General features: G+C 45.0%; 1 protein-coding gene across 1 annotated transcript; it reads left to right on the forward strand.

The window, feature by feature from the left end:
- The first annotated feature begins 277 nt into the window (after positions 1 to 277).
- On the forward strand, positions 278 to 12,059 carry LOC126481109 (glycine, alanine and asparagine-rich protein-like). Its single transcript, XM_050104632.1, has 6 exons — positions 278 to 368; positions 1,389 to 1,448; positions 1,540 to 1,592; positions 3,897 to 4,202; positions 6,917 to 7,126; positions 11,358 to 12,059. Exons 2-6 carry the CDS (start codon positions 1,412 to 1,414, stop codon positions 11,595 to 11,597), a joined length of 846 nt encoding a protein of 281 aa, XP_049960589.1. The 5' UTR covers positions 278 to 368; positions 1,389 to 1,411; the 3' UTR covers positions 11,598 to 12,059.
- Positions 12,060 to 12,464: the final 405 nt, after the last annotated feature.

The raw sequence follows: 12,464 nt of genomic DNA on the forward strand, positions 1-12,464 counted from the left end.
AAAAGATAGCAACGGTTTTGTAACAGTGTGGCGGGACAATGCCCGAGAGGGGCAGCGGTGGAGTCTCGGATAGAGAGGAATAACGCTGGACCAGAGATTCCAAACAAAAGTCTAGAGACGAGTATGCCACGGAATGTGGAGCAGGGAGGGGACGCTTGACCGAAACCTTCTCCACCTCCTACCCCCGTCCCCACCTTAGGCCAGCTGCCCACAGCGGTACTTTCGCGAGACTGGGTGAGCTACTGGTATAAATACCGAGCGACGGGCAGAGTTCGGCATCAGTCGCAGCTCCACAGCGCCGACAAGCCCTCTCTTCCCTCTCTCTTCCTCCTCACTGCCGCCTTACGTTTCGTGAGAGTCCGCTCTTGGTAAGTTCAGTTCTCCGTAGAAAATAATCTCTATAATGCGTGGAGTAACATGAAGAGCAAGTATGTCTTCGTGTCGCACTAAAATGTTAACGTGTGTCCGTATGTGTCAAGTGGAAATATCTTCTCGTCTGCACATTTACGTTCGCAGTATACTTCAGTTTAACATATAGTGCTCAAGACCTTCATAATCAGCCGAGACTACTAGGCAACTAAGGGACGATAGATTAAAGCGTGATGTAGTGTTTACGTCTTTAAATGATTGTGGGGACGACAGGCATTTACTTTGGAATGTGGCATAAAATATTTTGTAGAGTCATTTTCAACGTAGTAAAAATGTAATAATTTATTTGGTCATGACGTTGTACAGAAATAGAAGCAGTGTCGATTATTACTGGCCATGGCCATTCTCGCCCTTTAAGTTCATGTGGCTTCCAGTCGGGACTTCAGCTGCTAGATACTTTACTCCCGAGAAAAGATAACTACATAATCTCCTACGATTTTTCAAATTAGCTGTGTTCATTGCTTTTCGTCTATTTGCGATCAATTTCTAAGCTTTAAAGCTTCATCCTCAGGTACTTTAGCTTGGTAAGTGATCTCGTGTACTGCCGCAAGTACACAGCTTATAATGATTGCCCATCCTGTAGCATTGTCACATAAGCATCCCCTGACGTTGTTACATAGATAACCTTCAGGAATGATATTCGAAAGTCTCTCCAACCAGTTTTATAATATTTGGATTGTTGAGAGAAACCTGCCAAAGCTAACTGTAGCTGTGACAGCCTCGATAGTTGTAACAGCATCTAAGACTTATTCTGTCACCAAGGGAAATTCTGTATGCTGTCGGCACATAAATTAAATACCTTCAAATGCCCTTAGTCATCTATGCCACATTTCTTTTATGTCTTGGTTCTATCTTCCTGTGCGAGTCATTAACGATACCTCTACTCATAGCCCATATTGTATAAGGCAATTTTAAGTTAAGATATTTTCTAATGTAAATCATGAACTGATACTTTGCAGATCAGCAACAGACTAGCAACAAGATGAAGACCACAGGTGTCATCGCTCTAGTCTGTTTCGGTAAGTGGGAAGAACAGAGTCATAATTTTTGCAATTACATTTCTATGTCACACAATGTTCCTTATTCGATATTGTTTGCTTACGTCAACAGCCGTCGCCTTGTGCGAGGCAGCTCCTTCAGAAATTGCTGCAGGAGAAGTCAGGGTGAGTATCACAGCGTCACATGCTACATATTTAGTCTAGTTTCGTAAGACTATATCCAATGACAGTCCTTTTACGAGTGTGCCGCCACGTAGAAACGATATCACCTGCTTCTGCAAAATCCTAGGAGCACTGTGCACCCGTCGCTGAAGTTAGTAGAGAACGAAAATCATTTCAGTTAGTATCAAGAGTTAAGACGAAATAAAGATTTAAAATTCTCTAGTTCATAAACTTCTTGATTCTAGATTCACGTAAAATTGGATTCTTGAGAGGTGTGGCATTTAATGCAGCTTTTTCAGTTTTTAATAGGGTAGGATTTGGTAACATAAAAACGAATTTGCAACACTCATCTCGTTTAAGGTCAGTTCAGAGAAAAGTATTCATTTGTAATTCCTAAGGTTGCAGTTTTAGTTGCCGTTTCAGTTTCAGTAATTTAAAACAAATTGATATCATTAGAGCCATTGTTCCTGTAATAGGCCATCTTAAAGTCTTGTGTCGCAACCTATTGCATGTAGGCAGATCCACGTTGCCAGAGTTTTCGTGCCTGGAGCGTATTCAATTCCTCCAGAAGCAGTAAACTGGGAATAGGCACGTCCGACGTGGAACTCGTGTCAAGTCCACACCAACGAGCGTTGAGTTGTGCTCTCTTGTCATCGGTCATGTTCTCTTGTATGTTGCTCATGTATTGTGCCGTGGAAAAATTAAGTATAGCTAAACTCAAAGCATGTAGAAAACATTCTATTTTTAAACACGAGCTGTTATTAGCTGACGGGCCAAAATTCAAAATAATTTTTAACGACATAAAGCAGTTTAAATATTTCGTTACACCAAGGCAAAGTAGTATACTGGTTTCATCGTATTTCAGAGCCTAGTTGGGACTCAGTGAAACTGTTAGGTTTCTATGACTATATGTCTGATTGAAGGTAAAGCCTCATAACTTATTAAACTAAAAATTGCGCCTGAAGGTAGTAGTTGTATTCAGGCTCCTTATACATAGCTAAGAAATTCAACATATTCTCGCGAAGAGTAACATAGAAGCAGAAACCAGTTACAATACAAAAAAGAAAGAAGTAATGTGAAACAGTGACTATAGATGTTGGCGTTGCGATTAAGTATGATGATATAGAACTACAATCTAGAACAATGTTTACATATTTGTACCACTTAGTGTTCTGAGAGATAGTGTTGCGTAATTATCATGCGAATAGTTGGTTTGTAACAGCTTAAGGGGACAATGTATAGTAATGCTGCTAAGTTCATTGACATGCATCGTATCTGATATTAAGAAGTTGACAACACATCATGTACCTCCACTTCAAGGGTTACGCTATGTATGATGATACAGTGACAAAACCCGTGTAACGTCTAGATTTTTTCCAATTTACATGTAGACTTCGAACCTTTGTCCATACCTAGAGTGGTTCTCCGAATTCTAAATAGTGAGACCCATACATGTTATTCTTCCTCACACTGATATGGCAGACGTAACAGTTTTTATTGTGATGTAGACTGATAACGCACAAGGAGACGAAACTGGCTAATTGCCAAATAGTATAATAAAGTACAAAATGGGCTTACATATTGTGTGTCATTCGCTATTTTTATTTCAAAAGTACATCTTTCGGTCAATGTCGCCCATCTTCAGATGATACGTTGTAGTTAGAGAATAACCACTAGAAAAGGGACAATCAGATAACTGTCATATATGACTGACATACACGACCGTGAACTGTTACTCGGTAATTACGAAATATGATCTGAAAGTGGGCGATATTGCCCGAAACCGATCGTTTTGAAATGGAAACAGCCATCGACAGAGAGAAAAAAAGCTTATTTCGTGTATATGGCGATCGCAGATAATTCCCTGTGACAAATCTGCCCAGCTTTGGTAAAATAAAGAGTTTATTGCAAAACAAAAGGAGCAAGTGTTACAAATTAGCAGCCTTGGAGCCATACATGCAAAACTTCCTTTAAGAGACGTTGCTGGTATTCTATGCCGTAGACTTGAGTCAGTGTTTCACTTTACAGACGAGCAGCAATGTCCGAGTGCGTCGAGGCGTTGCTCTACTCAACAGGCCATTTGTTGAGGAGACCAAAGTACTCCCACTACCTGTTTTCCAGTACATTTATTCCACCCGTACGTTCCTCTGCTACGACCTGCCCACCACAAGTGCCTGTTTCCCTGTGTCACCTCGTCGAACTTACCTCATTGCCCCCACACCCCCACCTCGTGTCCTGGTGACGCGCCGCCACTCGATGCTGCTGCCGCTTCCAGTGCCTGTGGCCGCTGACGGGTATCGCCCACAGGTGAAGCGCGAGCACGGCGACGGCGGTGAGGGCGGCTTCGAGTACGGCGGCTTTGGCGCGGCTTCGGGCCACCACGGCTTCGCCGGCGGCTTCGGCGGCGGCCACGGCGGCGGCCACGGCGGACACGGACACAGCATCGGCGCCGGACTCGTCTCGATCGCGCAGGGAGCCGTCGACGCGGCCAGGAACGCCGTCTCCAACCAGCACGAGGCGGCGGGGCAGGCCGCCTTCCAGGCCAAGAACCAGCTGGCGCAGAACGCCGCCGCCGCCGCCGCCACCGCGCAGGCCGCCCTCGCCGGCAAGCAGGTGCGTCCAGCCCAGAGTTGAGCGTGAAGCACGTAGTGCAGCAACTTCATCCACTCGTCACTAGTCCAGGCTTTTCACGCGGGTATTGCAGGTGAACATGTACTCACTCTGAGTCTTCAACAGCTGTGTCCCTTATGAAGAAGACATCACAGGTTCCTGCATCTGGCCGGCCGGAGTGGCCGAGCGGTTCTAGGCGCTACAGTCTGGAACCGCGCGACCGCTACGGTCGCAAGTTCGAATCCTGCCTCGGGCATGGATGTGTGTGATGTCCATAGGTTAGTTAGGTTTAAGTAGTTCTAAGTTCTAGGGGACTGATGACCTCAGCAGTTAAGTCCCATAGCGCTCAGAGCCATTTGAACCATTTTGAACCTGCATCTGTTGACAGCACTTTCCTACTCTCTGGAGATAACCACAGTAGATTGCTTGGCTATTGTCAGTGAGTGCTGCAATCATTTTTAGAGCTATCGTGTTACATTGTATTTATGATAATAACTGTGTGCTACTCGTCATCACCAACTTCAAAGTAATGATACACAGCTGAAACGGAATAGAATACACTTTCACTGTAGGCCACCACCAGCAGGTTGACACCATCCCTTCGTGTCTTTCCGTACTAGAGTCTCTGTTCTAAAAACCAGTCAATCAGACGCCAGAAGAGATGATAGAGGGATGATCTCGCCATGCATTCGGGGACAAGACAACGTAATTCTCAGTTGTTTCAAAATGTCCGCCACACACATCCAATGCATGATTACGACACATCATGTGTCGGCATCTTGAATTCATCCCATATTATAGAACACTAATGTCTCGAGTTTTTTGGCTATAATATTTCCTCAGTAATCAACCTCACATTTGAGGTGTGGCAGAACTAAGGAGGAGGCCAAGTTGCTAAAATCATAACAACAGTTCCAGCTGTCTTGGTTGGTACCCTTCATCAGAGTAACAAAACTTTTATAGTACTCAGCATAATTCTACCAGCTAAATGTACCAAGCCACAGCAGTTTCTGTATCATGGAAAAATGTCGTAAATTACGAAAGTGTAACTTGTGACTTAGTTTCAAGTCACTATGGCGACACTTCAAGAAAAGAAAGGCAGGAAGATTATGGTTTACACATCTGTCAGTCATTAGAGAAGTAGCACAAGCTGGGATTGGAGATGAAAGGATATTGGTCTTGTGATTTTCAGAGATAGTTTTCTGTTTAGGAGTTCAGAGATTTTAGGGCAGAATTTCCATCACGGTGTGGGAAAGTAACTGAAACTGAATTACACCAAAATCAGCTTTGTTTTCGTATGAGACATTTCTGTAAATTATTTCAAGAAAACATGCCTGTCCCTTCACTGAATTATTATAATTTTTGTAAATAGTTTCATAAACTGAGGAGCCGCAGTGGTGAGACACTGGAATCTTCTTGGGAAGGACAGTTCATATCGTTGCCCGTCCATCAAAACTTAAGTTTTTCATGATTTCACTACTTGGTTTAAGGTGAGCGCTAGTTGTCTTCTTCAAAGTGAGACAGCCGATCTCTACCGAGCGAGGTGGCGCAGTGGTTAGCACACTGGACTCGCATGCGTCCGACCATCCTGAAAAGATTTTCCGCGATTCCTCTAAATCTCTTCAGGCAAATGCCAGGATGGTTCCTTTGAAAGGGTATGGCCCAATACTCCCATAATCCGATGACACCGATGACCTCGCAGTTTGGTTGCCTCCCCCGAACCAACCAATCAACCGATCTCTCTCGCAAATTCAAGTTTGTGATCAGCCTCTAATGTCATTGCAGATGGGATGTTTAGACTTATGTTGGTTACATTTTTCTTGCAAAGTGTCTCATACATTTTAAGCTGGACTAGGAGAGAGGAAAAGGAAGGATGACATTGCTGATCTGACAGGTTTAATCTGTCGGGAAGTATCTTTAGGGTGTACTTTCTGGCACGCAATGGGGTGACACGATGGTCTCGTTTTTGGTGAACAGGTGATAGTGGCTAACCTGTCTTCTTCAGAGTGAGACGCGCGGGATTAGCCGTGCGGTCTAGGGCGCTGCAGTCACGTATTGTGGTGCTGGTCCCAGCGAAGGTTCGAGTCCTCCCTTGGCCGAGGGTGTGTGTGTTTGTCCTTAGGATAATTTAGGTTAAGTAGTGTGTAAGCTTAGGGACTGATGACCTTAGCAGATAAGTCTCATAAGATTTCACACACATCTGAACATTTTTCAGAGTGAGACAGCCGACCTCCACCGAGCGAGGTGGCGCAGTGGTAGGCACACTGGACTAGCATTCGGGAGGACGACAATTCAAACCCGTGTCCGGTCATCGTGATTTAGAATTTCCGCGATTCCTCTAAATCTCTTCAGGCAAATGCCAGGATGGTTCAGTTAAAAGAGTATGGCTGACTTCCTTCTCAGTCCTTCCCTAATCCGGTGGAACCGATGACCTCGCTGTTTGGTCGCCTCCCCCAAACCAACCAGTCAACCGTTCTCTCTCGCAAATTCGAGTTTGTGCTCAGTCTCTAATGGCAATGTAGATGGGATGTTTACCACTTTTATTGGTTGCGTTTTTCTTGCAAAGTGTCTCATAGATTTTAAGTTGGACTGGGAGACAGGAAATAGGGAAGGATGACATTGCTGATCTGACAGGTTTAATCTGTCGGGAAGTTTCTTTAGAGTGTAGTGCCTGGCGCGCAGTGGGGTAACACGATGGTGTCGTGTGTGGTGAACAGGTGATCGTGGCTAACCTGGAGCAGCAGGCGCGCGACACGCACGCCCAGGTGGAGTCCGAGCTGCTGCAGCTGGAGCAGGCGCAGCGCGCCGCCACGGCCGCCTCCCAGGCCGCCGCACAGGCGCAGCACCAGGTGCGCGCCGTCACCGCCGCCCTCAACGCCGCCCAGGCCGCGGCAGACCAGGCGCAGCGCGCTCAGCAGGAGGCACAGGTGAGCGCACCACGTGACACACTCTCATGAAACACGGCGACCCCCCAACAGTCTTACCAAACTTCAGCTGCTCTCTGGCTGGATGCAGCAGTCCCTAATACTCCTTCTCTCTGAAGAAGAGAAATTTGTTAACATCGAGCATAGTTTTAAGTGTCAGGAAGTCGTTTCTGAAAGTATTTGTATGGAGTGTAGCCATGTATGGAAGTGAAACATGGACGGTAAATAGTTTGGACAAGAAGAGAATAGAAGCTTTCGAAATATGGTGCTACAGAAGAATGCTGAAGATTAGATGGGTAGATCACATAACTAATTAGGAGGTTGTGAATAGGATTGGGGAGAAGAGGAGTTTGTGGCACAACTTGACTAGAAGAAAGGACCGGTTGGTAGGACATCAGGGGATCACAAATTTAGCATTGGAGGGCAGCGTGGAGGGAGACCAAGAGATGAATACACTAAGCAGATTCAGAAGGATGTAGGTTGACGTACTGGGAAATGAAGAAGCTTGCACAGGATAGAGTAGCATGGAGAGCTGCATCAAACCAGTCTCCGGAATGAAGACCACAACAACAACAATTGTAGAACTACTGCAGCCTACTTTCACTTGAACCCATTTACTATAGTCAAGTCTTGGAATTCCTCTACACATCTTACCCACAGTCTTACGTTCAGAATTAACGATTGATTCATGCCTTGGCATGGTCAGTCCCTCTTCGTTAGTTATTCAACCTACACATCTAATCTCCTACAATCTTCTGTAGGAAGAATGCATAAGTTACACGTGTTGTTGGGAGCGAGCTATTGTTGCAATTTTGTTATATTGGAAGCCACGATTGCTTGATATGAAATGACCAGTTTGGGCAGTAATCTGAAGATGATTGCCAGTTACTGTCAAACTAGTCACGAAATAAACTATTTCACTTCAAGTGATCTTGGCTTCTAATATTACGAATTAGAATACATAAGATTAGTTTGGCTGGATAATTAACGAAGAGATACTGAGCAAAGCCAAAGTAAACGGAAATTTATAGCACACACTTCTTATCTGTATGGCTTATACTTCACATTTTTCTTCTATATTAGGCTACACTTCAGTCAAATACTAACATAGATAGCCTAAGAACTAAATTTTAATTCAGTGTTAACCTGCTTCTGGAAAGTGTTTCTCGTTATTGTCAACCTTCATTTTATATTCTCTAGACTTCTGGCGCCATCAGTTACTTTGATACCTATACAGCGAACCTCGCCTACAAAGTTTAACCTATTTTCCTCACAATCACCTGACTTTATTCAACTACGTTCATTTTATTTTCGTTGATGTTAATCTTAACCTGGTTACATGACAGTATTAAGTCTGTTCAACTAACCTTCCAAATCCTCTGCAGTCTCTGACAGGTTTACGGTAGTCTCCCTACTGCTGTGATTCTTTGCTGGTAGCTGATGTGACATTTAATTTTTATTCCATCCTTATTATCTATGATTACTAGTAGGATTTTTCTGAAGTGTGATACTTGCAACAGGTATCATGCAGGCTTCTGAAGCCAGTACTGCTAGCTATGCAATACCAACTATTCTCTGTGCTTCTTTATCAGCACAAATGTCTCCTGACAGCTGTCTTTCTTGCATGCTCACTGCAAATCCTGCATTCTGTCCTTTACGTCTACTTCTGCTTCACTTCTGGAAGTCTCCACAGCCACTTATTCTGAGGAACTCTATAACCATTCATATGTACCATATGGCCATAGAATTCCAATAGCCCCTATTCTATTTTTCTGCAAGTGTATCTTTTACATTACTTGCCTGATATCTTCGTTCATTAATATACCTGTTATTAAAGTTGTGCAACAGCTTCTGTAATGCATGACTAGCATAGTGTAGAATCTTTGTTTCAGTTTCTTTGCTTCTGGCCAGACTTCTGTCACATATGTCTCAGTGATTCCCACAGAGCTCCCGTATAGACACTTCTTTGTAGCTTGGCACATTCTGTATTTCCATTGTACTCGAAATAGCTTCTTAATTACAATAATTTATTTCCGAATTTTCTTCTATACACCTTGATCATCTCTTCCATCCAATCTAAGTTTCACACCGTATTAGCTGTATGAGATTCTTTGTAGTCTTACTCCTACCCATTATGTTACATCAGCAGTTATGTACATACACTTCGTGATCAAGCTGTTCTAGAGGGTGGAACACCCGAATAGAGCCGTGGGGGTTCTTGGTTCAGTTCTGGGCAGTGGTGTGGATTCTTTTTTCGTCCAATCCGTCCGAGACAGCCACAGCTTCACTCAGCCTGCTGTCGAAATGAGTACCGTGGGTTTTTCGCTAGGGATAAAAGGCAGGCAGGGCTAGGGACCCACGAACCTTCCACCTTCTAGTACTGTGGCAAATGAAAAGGCTGCATTCTATCTGATAGTCCAGTGAAGTGCTTGCATCGCAGAGTTTAACTTTCGTCACTCTTAGCGTTCCCCGCGCTCCCAAGTAATCTAAACTCGTGACATATCTCCTTCTACATCAGCTGCAATCAGTTAGGCATTTTCAAACAGTACACTATACTTGCTGATACATACTTTGACATTCCTTCCAAAAGTTTTCAAAGGTGCTATCAATATATATTTCGAGCACCGTGAGACGTATGTATCAACCTTGTCCCAACCCATTTGTTAACTCCATTTTCTTACATATTTCGATTTATGTTTAGAGTCCTTACCAAGCTTTTACTGAACTGTCTTCCTTAGCTTCCAGTACGTTTGTAGCCATGCGGGATTTGCCGAGCGGTCTAGGGCGCTGCAGTCATGGACTGTGCGGCTGGTCCCGGGCATGGGTGTGTTTGCGCTTAGGATAATTTAGCTTATGTAGTGTGTAAGCTTAGGGACTGATGACCTTAGCAGTTAAGTCCCATGAGATTTCACACACATTTGAACATTTTTCTTGAGTACGTTTGTAATTGTCACACTGTCATAAGAGTTCTTGGAGTTAATAAATACAATATGCCCATCTATTACGTAACTGAAAGGTGGAGGGGGGACCAAGGGAAAGACAGGGAAGGAACTAATGATACTAGCGGCATTGGGACTATGCGGAATCAGCAGCGATGAATGAATACCTGGGTCCTCCTGCTTACTATGCAGCTGGATTAACCACTGTGCTACCTGCACACAGTGCTCATGGCAAATGTGCAGACTATCTTGCCACCCCTCGCAGCTGACCCACACTCCAACGTAATGGTACCTATGTGCTGCACACATCCATGACTTTCATGGTCGCTAGTTTACAATTATTGGTGATTGCACACTGAAGGTTACGGATTCTTTGTCCATCTGGGCGAATCAGTTACATGCGTATCTGTTCCATAAGCTGTAACTTTCTTTGCTTCACGTTACCATTGTTAGCAAAGTGGTTATCGCCAAGCGTGATCGTGTTTCGTTTTACTTTCAATTCTTTCTCTAAGGGGTTTAAGCTGGCCCCTAGGTTGTTGATGTACAGAATATCTAATAATTAATCAATACTTAAACATACAGTTCCAGAACAGGCAGTATATTTACAATGTGCAGCCAATGATTTTATAGGCCAGTACGTGGATAGTTTCTCTTCCATATATCATACCTTTCTCGATATGTCGAGGAACATATATGATACTTTTAGATATCGATATATCGGATATCCGATATTTTTAAAAATATCAACAGTCCTATGTCCACACTAGTTCATTCTCTATCTGCTAGAAATAATTTTCAGCGAAGACACTCAAAACCACGTCACGTAAATCCCCATTCCATCCATCAGTGTTAACGATGTCACACTCTGCTAGCCTATTAAAGTCTCTCCCTCTTGCAGTTGCATGACTGAAAATTTGCCCGCAAGCCTTCTGAGGTAAGTGGTATATAAAAACGTCCGATGTGAATGACTGATACTTCTTTGATGTTTACCTTCAACCAGATTACATCAGATTTAAAGTCGGTAGTGACTTCACTAAATAGTATCGAGTTCTTTATTAAAATAAACACGCTGCTCTAAATATGTAGCAACTTCTAGTGGCCAATGTCATCCGTACGGCTCAACTAAATCTGTAACTGTGGAGTCATCACCTAGTATTCAGACATAATTTTGGAAGGTGGTTTGTTTGTTAACAAGTGCACGAACAGTCTGTGGAAAGACCACGAAAATTATGAAAGATTTAGGCAATAGCTACTCTCAATTTTTGGTAATGTGTGGCCCACTTGCCGGTCCGCAGGGCGAGCTGGCCTCGCAGTCCAACATGGTGGCGGCGGCGCGCACGCGCCTGGGCCAGGTGGAGGGCCAGCTGCGCGACGCGCGCGCCGACCTGGAGGCGACGCAGCAGGCGGCGCTGCACGCGGCGGCCGCGGCCCAGGCTGCGCAGGCGAACGCCAACAAGCACGCGCACGGCCTGCACGCCGGCTTCCACGGCGACGGCGGCGCCGGCGCCGGCTTCGGCGGCGGCTACCACTACTAGCCGGCGCCGCTGCGCGGGGTCCTCACGCTGGCCGGCTTCTGCGCGCTCACCGCCGCCGCCTTCCTGCTCATCTGGCTCCTGGTGCTCGGGACGCGCCTGCTCGCAGCGCGGGACGGCGGAGGAGCGGCCTCTGCACAAGGATCTGAAGACCTCAGAGCCCGTTGCCAGTAACTTCGTATCCTGTAACTTATTTTATTTCCGAAGCTTTCCGCTCTACAATGCCTTACTGCTCGCTTACTGTCTTTCCACCTCTGTCTGCCTCTCAACTTGTGAGGGCCGTCGCGCGCATACTGCTTCTGATCCACTGTGAAGAAAGGCGATTACGTTGAAACGTATGTCGCAGTTTCTTACAGATAATTTTATACTATTAATTATTATCTTATATGTTTTTATATGTTTTGTATCAACAACACATTGAAGAAAGTGTAAACTTTTGTGAATAAAAGTTATACATACGTTAAATCCGTCTTTCTTTTGAACAATATCGGTGCAAACCTCAACCTTCGAGGCTCCACATATGCGTAGTCTTTAGAACGCCTGCCTTGTGTGTTCTCGAATACGAAGTGCATTATGAGAACTGGCAACAATTTAGTTCAAGCCGTGTCCTCCTCAGCTGAGGATGCGGATAGGAGGGTCGTGTGGTCAGTACACCGCTCTCCCGGTCGTTACTATGGTTTTCTGTGACCGGAGCTGCTACCATTCGGTCGAGTAGCTCCTCAATTGGCATCACGAGGCTGAGTGCACCCCGAAAAATGGCAACAGCGCATGGCCGGCCGGATGGCCACCCATTCAAGTGCCGGCCACGCCCCACAGTGCTTAACTTCGGTGATCTGGCGGGAACAGGTGTATCCACTGCGGCTAGGCCGT

Source organism: Schistocerca serialis, chromosome 5 (genome assembly GCF_023864345.2).
Source record: "Schistocerca serialis cubense isolate TAMUIC-IGC-003099 chromosome 5, iqSchSeri2.2, whole genome shotgun sequence".
Taxonomy (NCBI): domain Eukaryota; kingdom Metazoa; phylum Arthropoda; class Insecta; order Orthoptera; family Acrididae; genus Schistocerca; species Schistocerca serialis.

What these genes read in the sequence shown, in the direction of transcription:
- LOC126481109 (XM_050104632.1), top strand. Translation starts at nt 1,412, where the DNA reads ATGAAGACCACAGGTGTCATCGCTCTAGTCTGTTTCG. An exon ending in TTGCTGCAGGAGAAGTCAGG is followed by an intron (nt 1,593 to 3,896) that starts GTGAGTATCACA and finishes TATCGCCCACAG; the next exon opens with GTGAAGCGCGAGCACGGCGA. An exon ending in CCGCCCTCGCCGGCAAGCAG is followed by an intron (nt 4,203 to 6,916) that starts GTGCGTCCAGCC and finishes TGTGGTGAACAG; the next exon opens with GTGATCGTGGCTAACCTGGA.